Source organism: Desmodus rotundus, chromosome 13, assembly GCF_022682495.2.
Source record: "Desmodus rotundus isolate HL8 chromosome 13, HLdesRot8A.1, whole genome shotgun sequence".
NCBI lineage: Eukaryota > Metazoa > Chordata > Mammalia > Chiroptera > Phyllostomidae > Desmodus > Desmodus rotundus.
This window is the reverse complement of record NC_071399.1, coordinates 46,124,620-46,150,850: the sequence shown is the minus strand read 5'-3', so window position 1 is coordinate 46,150,850 and position 26,231 is coordinate 46,124,620. Positions and strand designations below refer to the sequence as shown.

Here is a 26,231-nt window from a genome sequence, read left to right as displayed (position 1 = left end):
CAGCCATGTCTCCATATACACGTTAGAATAAGCTTGTCTAAGCTACAAAAAGCCCTGGTTCGATTTTGATAAGAAATACATCAAACCAACAGGTCATGAGAAGAGGCGTCTTTACTATGTAGTCTTTCAATCCATGACCACAGTATATGTCTCTTCATTTACTTAAGTCTTATTTGATTTCTTTCATCAGCATTTAGATCCTGTACATGTTTTGTATTTTATTTTCTTTGGAGTTACTATAAATGGTATTACATTTTTAATTTTCGTTTCTTTGTGTTCAATGTTGGTGGTTGGCTTTCAAGTGTTGATCTTGTATTCTGTGGTGCTGCTGAACTCACTAGTTCTAGGAGTTTTGTAGATTTTTTGGTATTTTCTACATTGACAATCATGTTATCTACAAATAGGGAAAGTTTTATTTGTTCCTTTCTAAACTACATGTCTTTTATTTCTTTTTTTTTTTTACTAATGGCAATGGCTAGAACTTCCAGCACTATGTTAAATAACAGCAGGGAAAATGCACATTGTTGTATAGCTCCTGGGTTTAAGAGAGAAAACATTCAGTGTTTTACCATTAGGTATGTTAGCTGTGGGTTTTTTGCAGATGCTCTTTATCAAATGAGGTAATTCCCCTCTATTTCTAATTTGTTGAGATTTTAGCAAGAATGGATGTCAGATTTTGTCAAGTGCTTTTCTGCATCAATTGATATATGATTTTTCTTCTTTAGCTTGTAAGTATGGGGAATTTAGGTTATGTTTTAAAAAAGATATTTTACTAAAAAGTGAAACAACTAAATCAAGTGCCAGATCTGATAAGTTGGATATTTTGTTGGTTTCTGTCTTTATGTAAGGACTTAACCACTCCTACAACCAAATCTAATGATAGTAAAGACCAAAGGCATAACTGACTGATCAATCAAGAAAAAATTATATCAAATTTAATATGATGTGTCAAAGTTCAAAATGCCAATGACAGGTTTTGGACTCATCTGCAACTTATGAGGCATTATCCACTTAACATTTACATTAAAAGGCATTTATAGCATAGTGGTTAGGAGCTCTCCTCTGCCATTTATCAGATGTGTAATTTTAAGCAAATTATTTAATTCCTATGTAATTGTTTACAAGGTGATATAATATACAGAAGTACTGACTTCTGTATAAGTGTTGATGTGTACAGGAAAGTAAGAGATCAAAGAAGTAAAAGAAGACAAAAGGGGTTAAACAAAAAGAGTCTGAGACCAGTAAAACAGTACATATTAGTAACCGTATCTTACCCTCAATTTGACAGATCAGTATCAGTGTTATTCAAAGTATGGTCCTTAGATTGGCTAAAAGACTTTGACTTATCTGTTACAGGTATGCTAAAAGATAGGGAGATTGTGCCAGTTATCAACTGTGAAACTAAACACACTGTTAGGTCTGTTATTTATTTAGGCAGAAAGATTTTCTTGGTAAAGGAAATAGTGCCTTGTTTAATATTTTGATACAAGTCCCCTACCTTATCTCAGATAAGGACTTTTGAGCAGCACTGCTCTATATCTAAGGTATTTTTCTTAAAACTTCAGTAAATTATTTCTCAGCAAAACTTTAAGATATCATATTTCAGTTCAATTCCTGAATATTAACATTTAATAAGTACTAATGACATGCCCAGAATCTGACTAGGCATTTTGAGATGGGCTGGAAGGGATACTTGGGATTATGTGGAGTGGGAGTTGAGGGAAGATTGTGGTTACTACCTTCACTTTAGAAGCTTACATTCTAATAGAAATGTGTACAGCTTATCTATGAAACTCTGCTCTTTTTTCTTGTATTTTCAAGGATCTCAATGTCAGTAATAACACTGTGATTTTCTACTAAATTGACATAGAGGGGTTATAGGGGTTATAGCCTAGAAATAGCACGGCTGGAATCTGAGTTAGACATTCTGATGATAAGCAGTGGAGGACTATTCTCTTGAGTATTGGGCTCTGCCAATATTCAACAAGGGTTCTCCACAGCTGTGCAGAATCATATCAAAAGCAATTAAGCTTTGTCTGAAATTTAGGTTTTATTTCAGGAAGAGTTTACTTTCTGCTGTTTACTCAGGGAACTCTAAAATGTGAAATAAGGAACTGCTTGAGATTTAATTTCATTTTTAGTCCTCCTACAAGGATGTTCAGGAACTAATTGTAATTGAAAAGGAAACAATGTTATCCAGATGTCTTTAAGGTGACCAAGGTGGATATTAAAAAACACTCTGAATAGTAGAATTATTTTAACTGCAAAGGAGAGATCCAAGACAGGGGAGGAGTTAAGTCGAGGCTACAGTAACATCCTCCCAGTACCAATCTGAATTACAACTAAATTGCAGAGATATCATCCTGATAACCAGTTTAACACTAGCTGGAGAGAAGCCTTATACCCACGGACAGAGAGAAGAAACCACTTCACCACAATGAGACTTAGAGGGTGTGTGGAGTGGGTATGAGAGGGCTGGCTGGGCTCCAATGGCAACAGCTGAAGCGCTAGAGGGATATTTCAGTGCCTGGGGACTTCCCCCTGGGAAGGGCGGGGTCTAAACCTCAGGATGGGCTCCCCAGCCTTCAGTACCAGAGCCAGAAAGGAATCCAGAGATGCAATCCAGCTGTGAAAAGTAGCATGGTTTCTATCTGCCAGGGAGAGATGGCTGGAGATACAGAGAGCCTCTTAAAGGAACAATGAACAAAATTTCATTTGTAAATACTTACCCTAGGCTCTGGCAGAGGAAGCACAGAGTGGACTAGAGATGCTTGAAGAGAGTCTGGGATTGGTGGCTCTGGGGATAAAACTGAAAAAACAGCCACCAGGATCCCTGTGCTGAGTCATTCCTTATATTGCAGAAGTCATCTCTCACAGGCAGCATACCCCTCTCCAAGTAGCAATGGCCTGAGGGGAAGCAATAATCCCTACCACAAGAATTACTGGGCCCTACCCTGTGGTGCTTAAACTGGGCTGCTGATAACAGGTTGAGGCTATATCACTGATCAGTTTAACAACTAGGTGGAAAATACAAAGAAACAGCCAAAATGGCAAGATAAAGAAACAGACCCCAATTGAAAGAACAACAGAATCCTCCAGAAGAAGAACTAGATGAAACGGAGGCTAGCAATTAATAGAGAAAGAGTTTAGAATAATGATTATAAGGATACTCAACAGCATGAAATCAGGCATGGAAACCATAAATAAGGATCAGTCAGAAATAAAGAATGCAATATCTGAAATAAATAATACACTGAAACAGCAGATTAGATGAAGCCAAAGATCAATTCAGTGATTTGGAAGCAAGGAAGAAAAAAAAACACTCAGGTAGAACAGCAAAAAGAAGAAAGAATTTTAAAAACTGAGGAGAGCTTACGAAACATTTTGGACAACATGAAGCATAACAACATCCACATCATGGGAATACCAGAAGGAGAAGACAGCAAGCAAGGGATCAAGAACCTATTTGAAGAAGTAACAACTGAAAGCTTCCCTAATCTAGTGAAGTAAAAAGACACACAACTCCAGAGAGATCAGAGGGTCCCAAACAAGTTGGATCCAAAGAGGCCTGAACTGATACAAATCATAATTAAAAGGACAAGGCTTAAAGACAAGGGTGAATCCTAAAAGCAGGTAGTTACCTACAAGGGAGCACCAATTAGACTATCATCTGATTACTCAACAGAATCATTTCAGGCCAGAAGGGAGTGGTGTGAAATATTCAAGGTGATGAAAAGCAAGGATCTACAACCAAGGCTACTTTACCCAGCAAACCTATCATTAAAATTGGAAAGAGAAATAAGGAGCTTCCCAGACAAGAAAAAGCTAAAGGAGTTTGTTAACACCAAACCAGCACTGCAACAAACGTTAAACAGCTGGCTTTAAGAAGAAGAAAAAGGAAAAGAAAACAGAGGAAAACAGTCTAACAACAAAATGGTATTACATACATATCTATCAATAATCACCTTAAGTGTAAATGGCTTAAATGCTCCAGCCAAAGGAAAAAACATAGCTGAATGGACAAGAAAACAAGACACACATATATGCTGCCTCCAAGAGATACACACAGACTAAAAGTAAAGGGATGGAAAAAATATTTCATGCAAATGGAAAAAATAAGGCTGAGGTAGCAGTACTTAATCCAAAACCAAGGCTATTGTAAGAGACAAAGGACACTACATAATGATAAAGGGAACAGCCCCAAAAGAGGATGTAACCCTAGTAAACATTTATGCACTCAACATAGGAGCACCTAAATATTTAAAGCAAATCTTGATGGACCAAAAGGGATAGATTGACAGAAATATAGTCATGGTGGAGGATTTTAACACCCTATTGATTTCAATGGACAGATGTTCCAGACAGAAAATCAACAAGGAGACAGCAGCCTTAAATGACATACTAGATCAAATGGATTTAATTGATATCTTCAGAGCATTTCATCCTAAAGCAGCAGAATATACATACTTTTCAAGTGCACATGGAAAATTTTCTAGGATAGACCACGTTAGGAAAAAGTCGCAATAAATTTAAGTGGACTGAAAAAACATCTAGCATTTTGTCTGACCACAATGTTATGAAACTAGAAATCAATCACAAGAAGAACACTGAAAAGCATGCAAAGACATGGAAACTAAATAACATGTTATTAAACAATGAATGGATCAACAATGAGGTCAAGAAAGAAATCAAAAGATACCTTGAAACAAATGAAAATGAGGATACAACAATCCAAAAACTGTGGGAAGAAAGAAATTGAAGAAGGCACAAATAAATGGAAACACATACCATGTTCACAGATAGGAATAATTAACATCATTAAAATGTCCACACTACCCAAAGCAATCTACAGATTCAACAGAATTCTTATCAAGATTCCAATGACGTATTTCACAGAACTAGAACAAGTATTTCAAAAATTTATATGGAACCACAAAAAGCCCAGTATACTAACAGCAATCCTGAGAAAGAAGAACATACTACACTATAAGGCCATAGTAATCAACAGCAAGGTACTGTGATAAAACAGACACATAGATCAATGGAACGCAATAGAGAGCCCAGAAATAAACCTATACCTTAGGAGTCAATTAATATTCAACAAAAGAAGCAAACACATACAATGGGCTAAAGATGGCCTATTCAATAAATGATACTGGGAAAACTGGACAGATAAGTCCAGAAACACGAAAATAGACCACCTTCTTACACTACATACAAGAATAAATTAATTCAAAATGGATCAAAGACTTACATATTAGACCCAAAACCATAAAAGTCATAGAAGAAAACATAGGCAGCAAAATCTCAGACATTGCCTGTAGCAATATTTTATTGATATATCTCCCCAGGCAAGGGAAACAAAAGAAAAGGAAGCACATGGGACTACATCAAAGTAAAAAGTTTTTGCACAGCAAAGGAAATCATCAACAAATAAAAAGACAACCCACAGACTGGGAGCTCATCAACAAATAAAAAGACAACCCACAGACTGGGAGCACATATTCTCCGATACATCTGATAAGGGGTTAATATCCAAAATTCATGAAAAACTTTCAAAACTCAACACCAAAAAAACCAACCAACCTAGTTAAAAACGGGCAAAGGCCCTAAATACACACTTCTCCAAAAAGGACATACAGATGGCCAATTAGGCAGATGAAAACATGTTCAATGTCACTAATCATCAGAGAAATGCAAATTAAAAGCACAATGAGACATCACCTCACATCTGTCAGAATCGCTATCATCAATAAATCAATAAACAACTGCTGGCTGAGGATGTGGAGAAAGGGGAACCCTTCTGCACTGTTGGTGAGAATGCAGATTGGTGCAGTCACTGTAGAAAACAGTATGGAGATAATTCAAAATTAAAAATGGATATGCCTTTTGACCCAGCAATCTAACACTTGGGAATATATACAGAGGAACCCAAACACTAATTTGAAAGAACATAGGCACCCTATGTTCACTGCAGCCTAATTTACAATCACCAAGATATGGAAGCAGCCCACCTGTCTGTCAGTAGATGAATGGATAAAATCACTATGGGTGAAAGAACCAAGATGGCGGCATAGGTAGACATACTGCACCTCCTCGCACAACCAGAACTGACAGAAAACCCAACGGCAAGGAAGTCCGACACCAAGGAGATAAAAAAATTAACATTCATCCAGACTGGTAGGAGGGGCGGAGATGGCAGCCAGGGCGGAGAGGACTCTCGTTGACCTGGCGGAACCCAGAGAGGCAGAGCGTGGGAAGAACGGGGTGGCAGTCCGACCACTAGCAGACCCTGCAGCCCTACATTTGCGCACAGATAAACCAAGAGGGCTGGACACAGAGTGGCGGAGAACGGGGCAGGCAGAGCAGCAGGTAGTAGACCCCGCGGACTCACATTCGCGCATAGATAAACCAGGACGAGTGGCGGGGAGCGAAGCAGACCACACTACCCAGGGCTCCAGCGTGGGGAAATAAAGTCTCAAACTTCTGAGTGAAAACACCCGTGGGGGTTGGGGCGGCAGCAGGAGAAACTCCCAGCCTCACAGGAGAGGTCGCTGGAGAGACCCACAGGGGCCTAGGGCATGCAAGGCCCATCCACTTGGAAACCAGCACCAGAGGGGCCCAATTTGACTGTGGGTAGCAGAGGGAGTGACTGGGATTCAGCAGAGAGTGGAGCGGGCGCCATTACTCCCTCTCGGCCCCTCCCCCATGTACAGCATCACAACACAGCCTCATAGCACAGTGACCAGCATTACCCTGCCCTGGGGAACACCTAAAGCTCCACCCCTTTAAGTAACAGAAGCACCAAGACAAAAAAAAAATGGCCCAAATGACAGAACAGATCAAAGCTCCAGAAATAATTCAACTAAGCAGTGAAAAGATAGCCAACCGATCAGATGCACAGTTCAAAACACTGGTAATCAAGAAGCTCAAAGAATTGGTTGAATTTGGTCACAAATTAGACAAAAAAATGAAGGCTATGCTAAGAGAAACAAAGGAAAATGTACAGGGAACCAATAGTGATGCGAAGGAAACTCGGACTCAAATCAATGGTGTGGACCAGAAGGAAGAAAGAAACATCCAACCAGAAAAGAATGAAGAAACAAGAATTCGGAAAAATGAGGAGAGGCTTAGGAACCTCCAGGACATCTTGAAACGTTCCAACATCTGAATTATAGGGGTGCCAGAAGGAGAAGAGGAAGAGCAAAAAATTGAAAACTTATTTGAACAAATAATGAAGGAGAACTTCCCTAATCTGGCAAAGGAAATAGACTTTCAGAAAGTCTAGGAAGCTCAGAGAATCCCCAAGAAGTGCGAACCAAGGAGGAACACACCAAGGCATATTATAATTACGTTAGCCAAGATTAAAAATTAGGAGAGAATCTTAGAAGCAGCAAGAAAAAAGAACACAGTTACCTACAAAGGAGTTCCCATAAGACTGACAGCTGATTTCTCCAAAGAGACCTTACAGAAAAGAAGGGGCTGGACACAAGTATTACAAGTCATGAAAGGCAAGGACCTACATACAAGATTGCTCTATCCAGCAAAGCTATTATTTAGAATGGAAGGGGAGATAAAGTCCTTCTCAGAGAAGGTCAAGTTAAAGGAGTTCATCATCACCAAGCCCATATTATATGAAATGTTAAAGGGACTTATCTAAGAAAAAGAAGATAAAAAATATGAAGAGTAAGAATGACAGAAAACTCACAGTTATTGAAAACCACACCTAAAACAAAAACAAAAGCAAACTAAGCAAACAACTAGAACAGAAACAGAACCACAGAAATGGAGATCATCACATGGAGGGTTATCAACAGGGGAGTGGGAGGAGGAGAGGGGGGGAAAGGTACAGAGAATAAGAAGCATAAATGATAGGTGGAAAATAGACAGGGGGAGGGTAAGAATAGTGCAGGAAATGTAGAAGCCAAAGAATTTATAAGTATGACCCATGGATATGAACTATAGGGGGGGAATGTGAGAGGGAGGGGGTGGGCAGGATGGAGTGGAGTGAGGGGGGGAAAATGGGACAACTGTAATAGCATAATCAATAAATATATTAAAATAAAGAAATAAATTTAAAAAAACCCTCTATGGGTCATTTACACAATGGAATACTACTTGGCTATAAAAAAAGAAGTTTTACCTTTTGCAACAGTATGGATGGACTTGGAGAATTTATGTTAAGTGAAATCTAATGAACAAACTGAATTAACAAGGAAAATGGGAACAGACTCAAATAGTGAGCAGGATGACAGCTACTTGGGGTGGAGGGATTGAGCAAAAAGGAAAAGGACTCATGGACTTGGACAACAGTGTGGTGATTGGTGGGGGGAGGAGAGTATAAAGGGACTAAATGGTAATGGAAAAATATACAATAAAGATGAAATTAAAAAATAAATTAACTCCAGAGGATAGCACAACCATAAAATGAGGAACAAATAACCAAATACAAGGAAACAGCTTAAATTTAGAAGCATACTAGAAGAGCTAAAAAGTAAAACCAGGGAGGAGTCTGAATAATATGAGCACCAATATAAAAGTTTTATGCCTTTATTTTAAGCATGAAAAGTTATGGAAAAGGAAGGCCCCATTTTGAGATAGTTGGTATAATGTCAACAGATGACAATAAATAATTACAATTTCAATTTTATTCTTACTGCCTCTATTAAGGAAAATGATCTTCATATGAGTGAAAAACCAGACACAAAAGTATACCCACCATTCTATATTAAAGTTCAAAATATGCGAAATTCACAGTGTAATAAACCAGGAAAATGGTTACCTTTGGGGGAAAATATCAATAGTAACCAAGAAGGGGCCTTGGGATACAGGTAATGTTCTCTTTCTTGATTTAGTAGCTGGTTATACAGATGTGTTCACATTGTGAAAAATCATCTAGCTATACACTTAATATGTTGACATTTTTGTATGTCTATGCTAATAAAAAGTTAAAAAGAAGGTAAGACCAACATGTTAGAATTGGCAAGGAGCTCACCTTACTCACTTTATTAGGCTTAGTTCACATCTCTAGTACACATGACCCAAAGATATGAAAAAAATTTAAAGAATATGATTGACAAATCACTGTTGTTAATACATAAACATCCATGAAGAATTATGGAGTTGAAAGAATACTGGAATTAAAAGGTATTTTCGAAATTTTATAACAAATAACATTTTGATACTATATGGTTTTAAGAATGACCACTAATTTGCCATATTGTTTCATTATTCAAATTTTCCAGAATCCTAGAACCTTCTAATTATTATTTTTTAACAGCAGAACATCCTAATTATTACTTTTTAAAAGATTTTATTTATTTATTTTTAGAGAGGGGAAGGGAGGGAGAAAGAGAGGGAGAGAAACATGAATGTGTGGTTGCCTCTTATGCACCCCCTACTGGGGACCTGGCTGGTAACCCAGGCATGTGCCTGACTGGGAGTCAAACCAGCAATCCTTAGGATCACAGGCTGGCCCTCAATCCACTGAGCCATACCAGCCAGGGCAGAACCTTCTAACTATTTTTCACAAAGAGCAAATCACCCATACCTTTCGCAGTTCAACTGTCACTTCATTTCTGTGTCTTCGCATTGTCTAAAAAGAAAAAGAACACATAAGTATCTAAATATTGGTACTGCTAGTACATAAATTAAGCTCTTAGGCATTTAAGATTTAAATTTTTTTGAAATAGTTTATTCTTAAGAATTATGGATTAACAGTATGGAATTTCCTCAAAAACCTAAAAATGGAACTGCCTCTTGACCCAACAGTTCAACTGCTGGGTTTATACCCTAAGAATCCTGAAATACCAATTCAAAAGAACCTATGTACCCCAATGTTTATAGTAGTGTTATTTACAATAGCCAAGTGCTAGAAACAGCCTAAGTGTCCATCAGTAAATGAGTGGATCAAAAAACTGTGATACGGACCACCAGACCGAGAACCAAGATGGCGGCACAGGTAGACACACTGCGCCTACTCGCACAACCAGAACTGACAGAAAATCGAATGGCGGGGAAGTCCAACACCAAGGAGATAAAAAAGAAACATACATCCAGACCAGTAGGAGGGGCGGAGATGGGCACCAGGGCGGAGAGGACTCGCGTGGGCCTGCTGGGACCCAGACTGGTGACGAAAGGGGCAGGCAGTCTGACCACTACCAGACCCTGCGGCCCCACATTCCTGCACAGATACACTGGGACGAACAGCGGGGAGTGAAGCAGACCTCGTAACCCAGGGCTCCAGCTCGGGGAAATAAAGCCTCAAACCTCTGACTGAAAGCACCCGTGGGGGTTGGGGCGGGAGCAAGAGAGACTCCCAGCCTCACAGGAGAGGTTGTTGGAGAGACCCACATGGGCCTAGAGTGTGCACAAGCCCACCCACTTGGGAACCAGCACCAGAGGGGCCCAATTTGATTGTGGGTAGCAGAGGGAGTGACTGAGATCCGGCAGAGTGGAGCGGACCCCATTGCTACCTCTCGGACCCTCCCCCACTTACAGCGTCACAGCGCAACAGCTCAGTGACCAGCGTTACCCTGCCCCAGTGAACACCAAAGGCTCCGCCCCTTTAAGTAACAGATGCGCCAAGACAAAAAAAAAAAAAAATGGCCCAAATGACAGAACACTTCAAAGCTCCAGAAAAAAATACAACTAAGTGAGGAAGAGATAGCCAACCTATCGGATACACAGTTCAAGACACTGGTATTTAAGACGCTCACAGAATTGGTTGAATTTGTTCGAAAACTAGATGAAAAAACATAGGCTATGTCAAGAGAAACAAAGGAAAACGTACAGGGAACCAATAGTGATGCGAAGGAAACTGGGACTCGAATCAATGGTGTGGCCCAGAAGGAAGAAAGAAACATCCAACCAGAAAAGAATGAAGAAACAAGAATTCAGAAAAATAAGGAGAGGCTTAGGAACCCCCAGGACATCTTGAAATGTTCCAACATCCGAATTATAGGGGTGCCAGAAGGAGAAGAGGAAGAACAAAACATTGAAAACTTATTTGAACAAATAATGAAGCAGAACTTCCCCAGTCTGGCAAAGGAAACAGACTTCCAGGAAGGCCAGGAAGCTCAGAGAGTCCCAAAGAAGCTGGACCCAAGGAGGAACACACCAAGGCACATCATCATTACATTACCCAAGATTAAAGAGAAGGAGAGAATCTTAGAAGCAGCAAGAGAAAAGGAGACAGTTACCTACAAAGGAGTTCCCATAAGACTGTCAGCTGATTTCTCCAAAGAGACCTTACAGGCAAGAAGCATCTGAAAAGAACTATTCCAAGTCATGAAAGGCAAGGACCTACATCCAAGATTGCTCTATCCAGCAAAGCTATCATTTAGAATGGAAGGGCAGATAAAGTGCTTCTCAGATAAGGTCAAGTTAAAGGAGTCCATCATAGCCAAGCCCTTATTATATGAAATGTTAAAGGGAGTTACCTATGAAAAAGAAGATAAAAAATAGGAACAGTAAAAATGACAGCAAACTGACAGTTATTAAAAACCACACCTAAAACCAAAACAAAAGAAAACTAAGCAAACAACTAGAACAGAAACAGAACCACAGAAATGGAGATCAAATGGAGGGTTATCAATAGGGGATTGGGAGGGGGAGAGAGGGGGGAACAGTACAGAGAATAAGTAGCATAAATGATAGGTGGAAAATAGACAGGGGGAGGGTAAGAATAGTGTAGGAAATGTAGAAGCCAAAGAACTTATAAGTATGACCCATGGATATGAACTATAGGGGGGAAATGTGGGAGGGAAGGGGTGGGCAGGATGGAGTTGAGTGAAGGGGCAGAAATGGGACAACTGTAATAGCATAATCAATAAATATTTTTAAAAAAACCTGTGATACATTTACACAATGAAGTACTCTGCAGCAGAAAGAAAGACAGGATTCCTACCCTTTGCAACAGCATGGATACAACTGGAGAGTATTATGCTAAGTGAAATAAGCCAGATGGTGAAAGACAAATATCATATGATCTCACCTATAAGTGGAACCTAATTAACAAAACAAACAAGTGAGTAAAATAAAATCAAAGATGTGGAAATAAAAGAACAAACTGACAGTGACCAGAAGGGAGGGGAGACAGAGGGGTATAATGGGAGATAGAAGGGGAAGGGTCAAGTCAAGGAACGTGTATAAAGGACCCATGAACAAAAACAACCGGGGTGGGAGGACTGAATGTGGGAGGTGGGGTGTGAGTAGGGCAGAGGAGAGTAATGGAGGCAAAATGGGGAAAAATGTAATTCAACAACAATAAAAAAATTAACAAAAGATTTATGGATTGATCAGTATTAGACTTTAAGGAATAAACTACAGGAGGTTAAAAATCCAAAACTATTTACTGGATATCTATTGGTTAATGTTGTGGGGAGTAGTAGGTGGGGCTTGGCTGCCTAGGATCTATTCCCCTCCTCTAACTGCACCCAGGTTTTTCTGGGGAACTATATACTCTCCCTTTAGTATAGTCTTGATGGAATCACATATTCAAGTATCTCTACTGGTTTAAATATGGCATGAGACTCAAACACGTAAGAACTCTCTCCCCTATAACTCTGACCCTTAAACAAAGTAGAAAGGAAAAAAAAAGCATCATAGGACCAGGTATAATAATGCCTATCTCCTGGACTTGCTCTATTTCCATTTATCTGGTATCTCTACTAATTCTGTGAACTACCCAAAATTTTCCCAATAAATTACTGTTCTGCTTAAGTCAATAGGACTGGTTTTTGATGTTTGCAACAAATAAATTCTATCTCAAAAGATTCATGTTTTAAAAAATGATATAATTCACCATCATGGCCTTAAAACCACATGAAAATAAAAATAAGTTTGGGAAAATATTTTGTAGCAAAAGGTAAAAAGTATCCTTCTAATTTCCTAAGAGTCTCTATCAGGCATGTTTATGAGAAATCATTGAAATAATTAGATATCCCTTCTCCCCTTAAGGTACAGATATAATGGATTATTTTACATATATATATTAGTTTAGCCAAATAGGTCATTTGGTTTTTAAAAAAATATATATTTATTGATTATGCTATTGCAGGTGTCCCATTTCCCCCCCTTCACTCCACTGCATCCTGCCCACCCCCACCTCCCACATTCCCCCACTATAGTTCATGTCCATGAGTCATACTTATAAATTCTTTGGCTTCTACATTTCCTATACTATTCTTACCCTCCCCCTGTCTATTTTCTACCTATCATTTATGCTACTTATTCTCTGTACCTTTCACCCCTCTCTCCCCCTCCCACTCCCCTGTTGATAATCCTCCATGTGAGCTCCATTTCTGTGCTTCTGTTCCTGTTCTAGTTGTTTGCTTAGTTGGCTTTTGTTTTTGTTTTAGGTGTGGTGGTTAATAACTGTGAGTTTCCTGTCATTTTTACTGTTCATATTTTTTATCTTCTTTTTCTTAGATAAATCCCTTTAACATTTCATATAATAAGGGCTTGGCGATGATGGACTCCTTTAACTTGACCTTATCTGAGAAGCACTTTATCTCCCCTTCCATTCTAAATGATAGGTTTGCTGGATAGAGTAATCTTGGATGTAGGTCCTTGCCTTTCATGACTTGGAATACTTCTTTCCAGATGCTTCTTGCCTGGAAGGTTTCTTTTGAGAAATCAGCTGACAGTCTTATGGGAACTCCTTTGTAGGTAACTGTCTCCTTTTCTCTTGCTGCTTCTAAGATTCTCTCCTTCTCTTTAATCTTGGGTAGTGAAATTATGATGTGCCTTGGTGTGTTCCTCCTTGGGTCCAGCTTCTTTGGGACTCTATGAGCTTCCTGGACTTCCTAGAAGTCTATTTCCTTTGCCAGATTAGGGAAGTTCTCCTTCATTATTTGTTCAAATAGGTTTTCAATTTTTTGTTCTTCCTCTTCTCCTTCTGGTACCCCTATAATTCGGATGTTGGAACATTTCAAGATGTCCTGGAGGTTCCTAAGCCTCTCCTCATTTTTTTTGAATTCTTGTTTCTTCATTCTTCTCTGGTTGGATGTTTCCTTCTTCCTTCTGGTCCACACCATTGATTTGAGTCCCAGTTCCCTTCCCATCAGTATTGGTTCCCTGTACATTTTCCTTTGTTTCTCTTAGCATGGCCTTCATTTTTTTATCTAATTTGTGACCAAATTCAACCAATTCTGTGAGCTTCCTGATTACCAGTGTTTTGAACTGTGCATCTGATAGGCTGGCTATCTCTTCGTGGCTTAGTTGTATTTTTTCTGGAGCTTTGATCTGTTCTGTCATTTGGGCCATTTTTTTTGTCTTGGCACACCTGTTACTTAAAGGGGTGGAGCCTTAGGTGTTCACCTGGGTGGGGTATTGCTGGATGCTGCGCTGTGACCCTGTACGTGGGGGAAGTGCCAAGAGGGAGCAGTGGCACTTGGTCCACTTTCTGCCAGATTTCAGTCACTCCCTCCGCTACCTACAATCAAATTGGGCCCCTCTGGTGCTGATTCCCGAGTGGGTGGGATTGTGCACACTCTAGGCTTCTGTGGGTCTCTCCAATGGACTCTCCTGTGAGGCTGGGAGTTTCTCCTGCTGCCGCCTCAACACCCATGGGTGTTTTCAATCAGAGGTTTGAGGCTTTATTTCCCCAAGCTGGAGCCCCGGCCTGCATGGTCTACTTTGCTCCCCCGCAGTTCCTCCTGGTTTATCTATGCGCGAATGTGGGGCCATGGGGTCTGCCAGCTGTGGCACTGCCTGCCCTGTTCATTCCACAATCCGGCACCTCTCTCGGTCTGGCCACGTTGCTGCAAGTCCTCTCTGCCCCAGCTGCCTGTCACCTCCCCTCCTACTGGTCTGGATGAATGTTTTTCCTTTATCTCCTTGGTGGCCGGACTTCCTTGCAGTTCGATTTTCTGTCAGTTCTGGTTGGTTTTTGTTTTTAAATTGTTGTTGTCCTTCTTTTGGTTGTGTGAGGAGGCGCAGTGTGTTTACCTATGCCTCCATCTTGGCTGGAAGCCGTTCATTTGTTTTTTTTGTAAGACTGCCCTAGTAGCGCTTAGGTGTCTTTGACTTCATTTGAAACAATTTATTTAGACTGTATTGTGACAAGTGTCATATCAGCATGATTTAAAAAAACTTATCAAAATTGGTGAATTTTTGTGTAGCCATTTTAATGTTGATGGATGAAAATAGGCAACATTTTTGGCATTTATGCCTTATTATTTCAGGAAAGGTAAAAACTCAACTGAAATGCAAAGAAACATTTGTGCAGTGTATGGAGAAGGTGCTGTGACTGATTGAATGTGTCAGAAGTGGTGTGCAAAGTTTCGTACAGATTTCTTGCTGGACGATGCTCTGTGGTAGGGCAGACCAGTTGAACATGATAGATATCAAATCGAGACATTAATTGAGAACAATCAATGTTATACCATGCAGGAGATAGCTGACATATTCAAAATCTCCAAATCAATAAAGTTATTGATGAAAAAGAAAAAATGTGTCTTTTATTTTACCGAAAAAACTAAACGGACTTTAGGTTATGGCCAACCTAATAACTATGGTAAAATTCTTACATTTTTGGAGTAAAGCTCACACAAAGGTTACATGGTCATGATATATTATTATTTTAATATACTGCCAGATTCATTATATTATTTAATAATTCTTTTGTTACAATTTTGTTATAATACCTCTAAAGTTTTCTTAAACTATAGTGATAAGTTAATCCCTTTTTAGGGAAAAAAATTCCATAGAGGCCAAGTTATATTGAAATATTAATCTAGATGTAAACTTACATATAAATATAGACATATTTAAGTGTATCTAAAACTGCCAAACAAAATTAAAATTAGTAGCATTCATTTAATGTGATGGAATGATGCACTGATAAACTTATTATCACTGACTCTTGGCCAAGAAGGAGGTATAGGTAGATATGCTTCCTCACACAACCAAAAGAAGGACAACAACCAATTTGAAAGCAAAAAACAACCAGAACTGCCAGAAAATTGAACTGTATGGAAGTGGACAACCAAGGATTTAAGAAGAAACATTCATCTAGACTGGTAGGAGCGGCTAAGGTGGGCAGTCAGGGTGACAGGACACGTGGCAAGCCAGCAGCTAGCTGACTGGGTGGTCCCACATTCCCATGCAGGTAAACTGAAAAACTGGAGAACGAGACAGACCATGCAACCCAGGGTTCTAGTGCAAGGGGAAAAAAAGCCTCGAAACCTCTGGCTGTAAAAATCTGTGGGGGTTATGGCACCAGGAGAAACTCCTAGTCTCACAGGAGAGTCCATTGGAGAGGCACACAGGGTCCTAGAACGCACACAAACCCACCCATATGGGAATCAGCACACAAACCCACCCACATGGGAATCAGCACCAGAAAGGTGCAATTCACTTGTAGGTAGTGGAGGAAGTGACTGAAAGTGGGGCAAAAGCTGAGCAAGGGGCATTTTTTCCCTCTCTGACTCCTGCCCCACAAACAGCACTATAATCTAGATAGGTTGCCAGACCCTGGTGAACATCTACAGCTCTGCTACTCATATCGTAACAAGCCTGCCAAGACAAAAAACAACAACAACAACAACAAAAACGGCCCAAATGAAAGAATAGATCAAAGCTCCGAAAATAGAACTAAGCACTGAAAAGATAGCCAACCCATCAGATGTAGAGTTCAAAACACTGGTACTCAGGATGTTCACAGAAATGGTTGAGTACAGATGCAAAATACAGGAGGAAGTGAAGGCTACACAAAGTGAAATAAAGAAAAATATACAGGGATTCAACAGTGAAGGGGAGGAAACCGGGACTCAAAATAATGACTTGGAACAGGAAGAAGAAATGAACATTCAACAGAAACAGAATGAAGAAACAAGAATTCGAAAAAATGAGGAGAGGCTGAGGAACCTCCAGGACAAGTTTAAACGTTCCAACATATGAATGATATGGGTACCAGAAGGAATGGAGGCACAGCAAGAAACTGAAAACTTATTTGAAAAAACAATGAAGGAAAACTTTCCCAATGTGGTGAAGGAACTAGACATGCAAGTTCAGGACATTCGTAGAGTCCCAAAGAAGTTGGATCCAAGAAGAAACACACCAAGACACATCATAATTAAATAACCCAAGATTAAAGGTAAGGAGAGAATCTTAAAAGCAGCAAGAGAGGAGACACTCACCTACAAAGGAGTTCACATAAGGCTATCAGCTGATTTCTCAAAAGAAACCTTATAGGCAAGAAGGGGCTGGAAAGAAGTATTCCAAGTCATGAAAGGCAAGGAACTACATCCAAGATTACTCTATCCACCAAAGGTATCATTTAAAATGGAAGGGCAGATAAGGTCAAGTTAAAGGAGGTCATCATCACTAAGTCCTTATTATATGAAATGTAAAGAGACTTATCTAACAAAAAGAAGATCAAAAGTATGAACAATAAAATGACAACAAACACAACTGTCAACAAACCTAACGGCCTTAAAACCACATGAAAATAAACACAGTTATTCAACTGAACCTAAAAAACAAAAACAAAAACAAACTAAGCAAACAACTAGATAGGAACAGAATCACAGAAATGGAGATCACATGGAGGGTTATCAACGGGGAGTGGAGTGGAGAATGGGGGAAAAGGTACAGGGAATAAGAAGCATAATTGGTAGGTACAAAATAGACAAGGGGAGGTTAAGAATAGTGTAGGAAACGGAGAAGCCAAAGTATTTATAGGTACAACCATGAACATGAACTAGGGGGATGAGAGAAATGCTGGAGGATGCGGCAGTGGTGCAGGGTGGAGGGGGATAAAAGGGAGGAAAAAAATGGGACAACTGTAATAGCATAATCAATAAAATATACTAAAACAAATATTACCACTAATAGGGTTCAGCAATAGAAAGAGGTTTGAATCAAATCTGTATTTAATATGTTTCTGTGTTTTGAGTTCAATACTATTTATTAATAGAGAATGCTTTCTGTATAAATTCATAATATAAAATGGTAATAAATGTTGAGCAATCTTTAATAGCAATATTAATAAAATGTTACTTTGTAACTGTAAGCTGTCTTTACTCACTTGGAGATTAGAAGTGCATCATTGTTAAAATTTGCCTGTATGAATACTTAATCCAATTGTTACTAGAACTGAGAAGAAAAAATATTTTCAATGAAATAACTATTACACTTAATTATTATGAATTGTTATAAGACGGTACATTAAAAAAAAATCCAGGCAGCACATCCCGTCCAAAATATGATCAAATTACTGCTACTCTGTAATTCACATTAAAATACTTCAACATCGATAGGGGTGAGCTAACTTCTAAAGTATCCTAAAATGAGGAATCTATACTCAGAGGGGGTTAGTTAGCATTTGAAGTACCCATATCAGGAGTTAGCTCCCAGTTAGGAAATGCTTCACACATCAACATCTGAATTTAGATACTGGTTTGTTATTTAGTATAAGAGATGTTGACAGTATTTTTTTATTGCTGAGATAAAATTGTTCAGATAAATGGACTGACTAGGAATATTGCACAGGTGCCTTGAATCTTACCTATCTGCAGTTTAATAACCTGGCAAGCCTTGGGGTCTATCTTCAGAGAAGTGTCCTGTAGTGATCCAGGTGAGATGATGGTGGCTTAGTCTAGTCACAGTGGCTCTAGGTTAGAATTCTGTTTTGATGACTTGTTGGATGCCAAAGAATGAGAGTATGAGTAGACATGGGTGATTTCCCAGGATTGGGATTTTGCAACTGTTTGGATGATTGTACCATTTCCTTGTGTTGGGATGCTTGTGGAAGAGTAGGTGGTATTATAGCTGGGAGAGGGAAAAGTTGAGAGGAACCAAGTACGATATCCATAAGCATGCTGAATTTGAGGCCTTATAACAGTTTATCCTCTGACGCTAAACATAAACATGCCCACATACACATTTTAATCATTCAAGGAGCTTCCCCCTGACCTTCTGATCAGGTCTCCTTCCAGTGTAGGACTTCATTATTTTCCTTCTCATTTTACATTTAACATTTGTTACTGCTTATTGTTACTGTCTTTTCCACTAGACCAGCTGCTGGCAAACTTTTCCTTTCTCCTTTTTAGTATGAGTTTTGTTTGAAAACTCTTCTACTATATTTGTTGTAAAGAGGTTTGTTATTATTATTGTAAAAGAATACATATTTCTGATACTTTGGCTTGGGTTCTGGTTTCTCTGGTACGGTCAGCTAAGGAGGGAAGGACAGACAGACTGTGTGGCCCTACCAGGATGAGAGGCCAAGCTTCACGTCAGGAGCGGTGTTAGTGTTCAGGGCAGACACTTTTAGGTATTCTGAGGTGGGGTTCTAGGTGAGGATTACTAACAGGTGCTCTGTTAGAAGCAGAGACAGCCCCAAGACTAGGGAGGGTTGTCCTTTTAGAAGCCATGGGAAGGATCCTTTTTTTCTAGGACTAGTCTACATGTTCCTGTTACACATCCCTTGGACTGTACACTAGCCAGGCTGCCCACTCAATTTCTGGACAAATCCTTTGTATCTTTGCTCATGGCATCCTTCTCTCTGGTAGACTTGTGAGATGTCATCCTTCTCCATGCTTCAGTTGCTTCTTGTCCCTCTACTGTAAGCTCCCATGGAATCAGAGGTCACCATTTTTAAGCACCTAGTCTGTGTATGTCACACAGTAGGGCTAATTGAGTTGACTGGCAACTACTCCCCTGACGCTGCCTGAGACAGAATTGACCCTGCGCCCTTTACAATGACTTCTTCACTCCCCATTCACTCTCCCACTATGACATAGCAAAGAAGGCCATCATTCAAGAGCCTGTAAGCCAGTGCTTCCAAGCCTGCTGCCTTCGCTCAGACAGACTGCCCAATCTGTTCATCCATACCAGCATGAGTGCATACTGGCAGACTTTTCTTAAAAGTATTTCAGATAGTAAATATTTTAGGCTTCAATAACCAATAAACAGACTTGAGGGTATTATGTAGATACTTAATATCATTTAATATATAATCACTTAAAAATTTAAAAACCATTTATGCCAGATTTGGCCCCACGGGCTGCAGTTTGCTGACCACGGTCCTAGACTTTCTCCTTGTTGCAGGTGTGTTGCCTGATGCATTTTAGATGGATTCAGTACATTTTTGTTGAGTGAATGAATACTGTACTTACAGATTTGGAACTCAGGTAAGAGGGCTGAACTAAAGATAGTTTATTTAGGAGTGGTCATCAAATAGTAATTGAAGATATGAGAGTAGATGAGTTTACTTGGGAAAATTGTAAAAGGAAGAGAGGGCCTAAGATGGAGACTTTTGCTATGATTTAGAGAACAGAGTAAGTAATGACTAAGACTAACTCAGAGGTACTTGTATCATATATAGTAGTCAGTTCCTGCTGCTAAGTGACCTAAGTAAGCCATTTGGCCATTTATACTCACATTGTTCTTTTTTGGATGAATAAGAGACCTTTAACTATTAGAGATAGGTGAAGATAATATATGTTTTTTAATTAGAATTTATACTAACAGTAAGTTATAATAAGCCATAGACAAAATTCTGCTACCTATACAAACATATATTATTAGCAAACAGTCACAAAAAATCATAGAGCTTATTCTATGAGTTTAACCCTTTTAGACTCCAGACTACTACCTTGCAATAAAACTTCAACCATAAGCAGCTACCATAAAGATCTGACTAGGATTAGGTCACAGAATCCTCCAAGAAAGGCTGGGACACACCAGCAAAAGGAGGCCTAGCCTCAAACACTTCTCTGAAGATAGACCCCAAGGCTTGCCAGGTTATTAAACTGCAGATAGGTAAGATTCAAGGCACCTGTGCAATATTCCTAGTCAGTCCATTTATCTGAACAATTTTATCTCAGCAATAAAAAAAATACTGTCAACATCTCTTATACTAAATAACAAACCAGTATCTAAATTCAGATGTTGATGTGTGAAGCATTTCCTAACTGGGAGCTAACTCCTGATATGGGTACTTCAAATGCTAACTAACCCCCTCTGAGTATAGATTCCTCATTTTAGGATACTTTAGAAGTTAGCTCACCCCTATCGATGTTGAAGTATTTTAATGTGAATTACAGAGTAGCAGTAATTTGATCATATTTTGGACGGGATGTGCTGCCTGGATTTTTTTTTAATGTACCGTCTTATAACAATTCATAATAATTAAGTGTAATAGTTATTTCATTGAAAATGTTTTTTTCTTCTCAGTTCTAGTAACAATTGGATTAAGTATTCATACAGGCAAATTTTAACAATGATGCACTTCTAATCTCCAAGTGAGTAAAGACAGCTTACAGTTATAAAGTAACATCCTTGTTTCCTTCTGTGCACTGAATCAACTTTCCACAATGCGTGTTTCAGAGTGTTCTTTTAAAAGTGCAAATCCTTGTTGTCTTGAATATAATATACCCCAACAAATTTTTTAATCTCCTGGATTCTTCCCCCCAACCCCAGTCAAAGTCCCCAGGACAACCAAATCAGAACCCTGTGGACAAAATCTATAAGATTGAGTGACAAGGTTCCCCTATGAATACAGGCAGAATCAAATACCTCAAATTATATTCCTCAAATACAGGCAGAATCTGGTTAATTCACCAACATATAAGTCACATGGTATCAGCATGTATGCAGAAGGAAACAGAAAGACAGAATAGAGCAACTTAAAGGGCTTGAGGACAAGAGAGCTCAAAATTTTGAATCACTAAAGTTTAGAAAGGCTACTTAAGAATAGCTGCAAATGGCCCTGGCTGGTGTGGCTCAGTGGACTGAGCTCTGGCCTTCAAACCAAAGGGCCAAAGGGTCACCAGTTCAATTCCCAGTCTAGGGCACATGCCTGGGTTGCAGGCCAGGTCCCCAGTAAGGGGCGTGTGAAGGCAACCACACATTGATGTGTCTCTCCCTCCCTTCACCCTGTCTAAAAATAAGTAAATAAAATTAAAAAAAAAAAAAGAATAGCTGCAAATGGAAGGGATCTTTTGCATATGCCAACATTGTAAGGTATGATGAATCTAAACTCAATAATGAAGTTCCCCTTCCTGGGCAAAGCCCTCAAGTGACAAAAAGCTTCTTAGAGAAGATTCTCAAAGTAAGAAAAACAAGCATACCATGGCAAAGGAAAGAGAGGGTCCAAATAAAAGTGGGTTCGTGAGATAAAGCCAAATCTCAGAATACAGGAAGCCATATTCTTTTATCACTTTGTAATGAACAACAGAAGAAGGTAGTCTACGGTAGTAAAGCTAGAAAATCTATCTTGATCCATCCCTTGCTCTGAAAAGTTCAGGAAAATCTATTATAAAATGAACAACATTGAAGGATTCGGGTGAAATCCCATGACAAGAAATTCTCCCATTTCTTATGTCATGGGACTGACATAATGTCAGAGCAGAATGTTTTAGAATGCTGATGTTAAAAACCTGCAAGAGTAGAATGTTGATGTTAAACACCTGCAAAAGAGCCATATCCACAAAACAGGTAAAAACTGTATTGCAAAAAATGAAATATGTGAAAGAACATCATAAATCAGAATTAGAAAAACTCAGAAATAAGGTGCTAGAAATCAGGAGAGAATTAGAAAAAAAAAGATAATTTCAGAAAGGAAATCTAACTAAGAATAATCAAAAGATCAAGTACACAACAGATAATGCTTAAGAGAGACAGAATATGCAAAGAAATAAGTTTTTAAAAAAAATGATTTGAGAGAGAGAGAGATTTGTTGTTATACTTATTTATGCATTCATTAGTTGATTCTTGTATGTGCTCTGATTGGGGATCAAACCCACAACCTTGGTGGTATTAGGATGACACTCTAAGCAACTGAGCTACCTGGCCAGGACCCCAAAAATTTTTTAATCAAGAAGAAATGAAGGTGGAGTGACGTCAGGATCATGGTGGAGTGAGAAAACCTCTTAGCCTCTCCCCTTAAACTTACAAGTTGGACAAATAAAATTCAACAAAGTATTCCCTGCTCAATACACAAACAAGTCTGAGAGATCTATGCATTGAGACATCTGAAGGTGTGTATTTTGGAGTGAGCAAGGGAGGCAGGATGTGGTAAAGACAGACCTGAAGATGCAGTCTGACCAGTCTGGTGCTTGCCATGGTAGCAGTAGAGGGTCGGGTTACAACTTCCACAGAATGGAGAAGCAGAGGCAGCATTCTGGTCTGAGTGGCCAGTACACACTGAGGCTGAGCTCAGAGACAGGGGTGAAGAAGCAGTGCAAAGGGCTATGGCTGTGGTGTCGCAGCTAACATCACCAAGGAAAAATGCCCACAGATGAAAGCTGCTCCTCTTTCCACAGACCCCTTCCTCCAACAGACTTGGCAGCAGTAGAGGCAGGTCAGGAAGAGGCAGAAACAACATTCCAGTCAGAGGGGCCCATACTCACTGTGTCTAAACCTAGGGAAAAAACCCCAAACTACAGATGTGCAAACTGCCTGTGCCTGCCCAGCCCTCCCCCACCCATAGCTGAAGATGAGTAAGGGCAGCTGACACATGTCAAATAGTGATGGGTGGCTGGCAGTTTCTAGTTTCTAGTAGTGCTGGAAATTCACAGGCCCTGCTCCTCATCACTCACACATCCCACCACAGGAGGTTATGCCCAAAGACCCAGGCAACCCAGCCATAGAGGGGACAACACTCCCTCCTTTAAGAATATGGGCATTTTCCACTGCAGAGGTGACACTGCCCCATAGAGATCCCAGAAGTCCCAATAGTGCCGGTAAGACAAAACAAAAATTTATCCTATAGCACTATCTAATGGAAAATAAAGGAAAGACGTTTACTTAACCGCTAAAAGGTTAAAAGCAGCGTGTACTAAAAAAAGATTTCAATCCTTCAAGTGCCCAGGCTGAGAAATAATCCATCAAAGTACCATGAATAAATAACAAGGTAACAAGGGAGTTTAGAAAGAAAATTTAAAATCTCCAGAAAATAAATATAAAGACATGGAAGATTGTCAATTAAATGACCGAGAACTTAAGACTGCAGTTTTGAAAAAATCTCAGTGAGATACAAGAAAATTCCAAATATTCAGTCCAAATATTACCTTAAACAAGTCAGGTGGAGTGCCAGAAAGTCTCCCCCATCACCCAAGATGGAGGCAGGTGAAGGTTCTTACACTGAGCATGTGGAAAGCCAGAAATATCAATGGATATGGCCTGAGTGCCCAAAAAGATAGCAACATAATTGCATAGGGAAACAAAGCCCTCCCCTGTACCAGATTGGAGGTGGGACCAGGGGAAAGTAGGCACTTGCATGTCAGAAGTCAAAAATGGCTCAGGGGGAGGTGCTGGACCAAAAAGGCCTATCTGTCTAGCCTAGGGCAAGAAGGAATTGGTTGGGAGATGGACCCAACCATAGTATGCAAAAGTTTGGGTAGTTGATTGGTCATTTTGAGAGAGTACTTGGTCAATCCCAAGCCCAAGCTAATATAATCACAGGGGAACAAAAAAGAAGTTCGCATGCTCATGATATGCACTCATATGGTGTACTTGCCTGTTTTCTCCAAGGGCCACGTAGCTGCTGCATGGCCTCCAGGAGGGAGTCTCTCTCTCTCTCTCTCTCTCTCTTGCCCACCTGATGATGTACTTGTGTGCATGTTCTCTCGCCCTAGAGCATGTGACCATGTGGCTCTGACAGCCACCTGGCACATGGCTGCGCAGTCTCCAGAAAAAAAGCCTGAAATGGACAGCAGCCGGGAATAAGCTATGATACCTGGATGGGGACTAAGACCACTCAGCAGCTGCCTGTGGGCTCCAAACAACTGAACCTTAAAATGGCCCAGAACACTGGACAATGGCTTTTGTCTTGGCGTTGCTGAAGACGATTGTACTTTTTCTGTGGCAGAAAGAGAAGATGGTCTATAAGACAGGAATCCACCACTCTTCCAGGTTGTGCAGCACCTGAGTAAAACCGCTTTCCTCTTGCACCAGCATCTGCCTCACTAGTTTGGCTTTAATGGAGACAGGAAGCTGAACCTTTGTTTTTGTTCACTTACACAGGGAGCTCAGAAATAAAACCAACAAACAAAAGGTGAACTTTACTAAAGAGACGGATACGATAAAAAAGACACAACAGAAATTCTGGGCCTGAAGAACTCAATAAATGATATGAAGAATGAGTTAGAGAAATAGAGTAGACCAAATGGAAGGATTACTGATCTTCAAAATAGAAATCTAGAAATGGATCAGGTGGCAGAAGAGAGAAAATTGAAAGTAAATTAAACAAATCAACAACAACAACAACAACAAAACTCTACAAGAACACTCTGACTCCATTACAAAATGAAATATGACAATAATGGGTATACTAGAAGAATAGAGGGAGAAGGGAACAGAGACTATTCAAACAAATAAAAGATGAGAACTTCCTAAACCTATGAAAAGACCTGGACCATCAAACCAAGAAGCTAACAGAATACCTAATTATCTCAATGCAAAAAGACCTTCTCCAAGGCACAGTAGATTAAGCTGCCAAAAATTAATGAAAAAGAATTCTCAAGGCAACCAGGGAAAAGAAGATTAGGCTATACAAGGTCTGTTCGGAAAAAATGCAGCTATTATTAATATAATGGGAACGTTTTGTACAACAGTGATGTAACCTGACAGCAAAGGAGACAGGACTGGAATGTGTGTGAAGAATGATAACTTTACTAGTCAGTGAGGGTGGTAAATGCCATTGAGTAAGAGTGTGTACTGTGTGGTCATGGCATTCAGAATGACTGAGTACAGCAACACATCTGCATCAAATTTTGCATTAAGCTTGAACATTCCTCCTCACAAACAATTCAGATGATTCAGAAGGCCACAGCTGTGATGTGTGCTCTGCATCATGTCTCCAGCAGAGTTTTTGGTGAAGCGTCAAATCACCCATGTGACTCAGCCCTCCTACAGATTTGGTGCCCTGCAACTTCTGGCTTTTCCCAAAACTAAAATCACTTTGAAGGGAAGAGATTTCAGACTGTTGATGAGATTCAGGAAAATATGAAGGGGCAGATGATGGTGACTGGGAGAACTGTGTGAGGTCCCAAGGTGCCTACTTTGAAGGGGACTAAGGCATCATTGTCCTACATACATGTTTCTTGAATCTTGTATCTTCTTTAATAAATGTCTCCATTTTTTGTATTCCAAGGCTAGATACCTTCTGGACAGACCTAGTAAAGGATACCCAAATTGAGTATCATCAGATTTTTTCAGCAGAAACACTGTAAGATAGAAGAGGGAATCAAATATTCAAATATTGAAAGAGAGAAATCACC

At 39.7% G+C, this 26,231-nt stretch overlaps 1 protein-coding gene across 2 annotated transcripts in view; it reads right to left on the bottom strand.

Moving 5' to 3' along the window:
- The window catches only part of KPNA3 (karyopherin subunit alpha 3), a 113,627-nt gene that overhangs the window by 63,238 nt on the left and 24,158 nt on the right, over nucleotides 1-26,231 (bottom strand). For both annotated transcript variants that reach the window (XM_024569860.4, XM_024569843.4), the window contains exon 2: nucleotides 9,551-9,595. Coding sequence is in view for 1 of the 2 variants with exons in the window: in XM_024569843.4 (XP_024425611.1) it covers nucleotides 9,551-9,595 (45 nt within the window). In the remaining variant the exon portion in view is untranslated. The remainder of the gene's footprint in view (nucleotides 1-9,550; nucleotides 9,596-26,231) is intronic.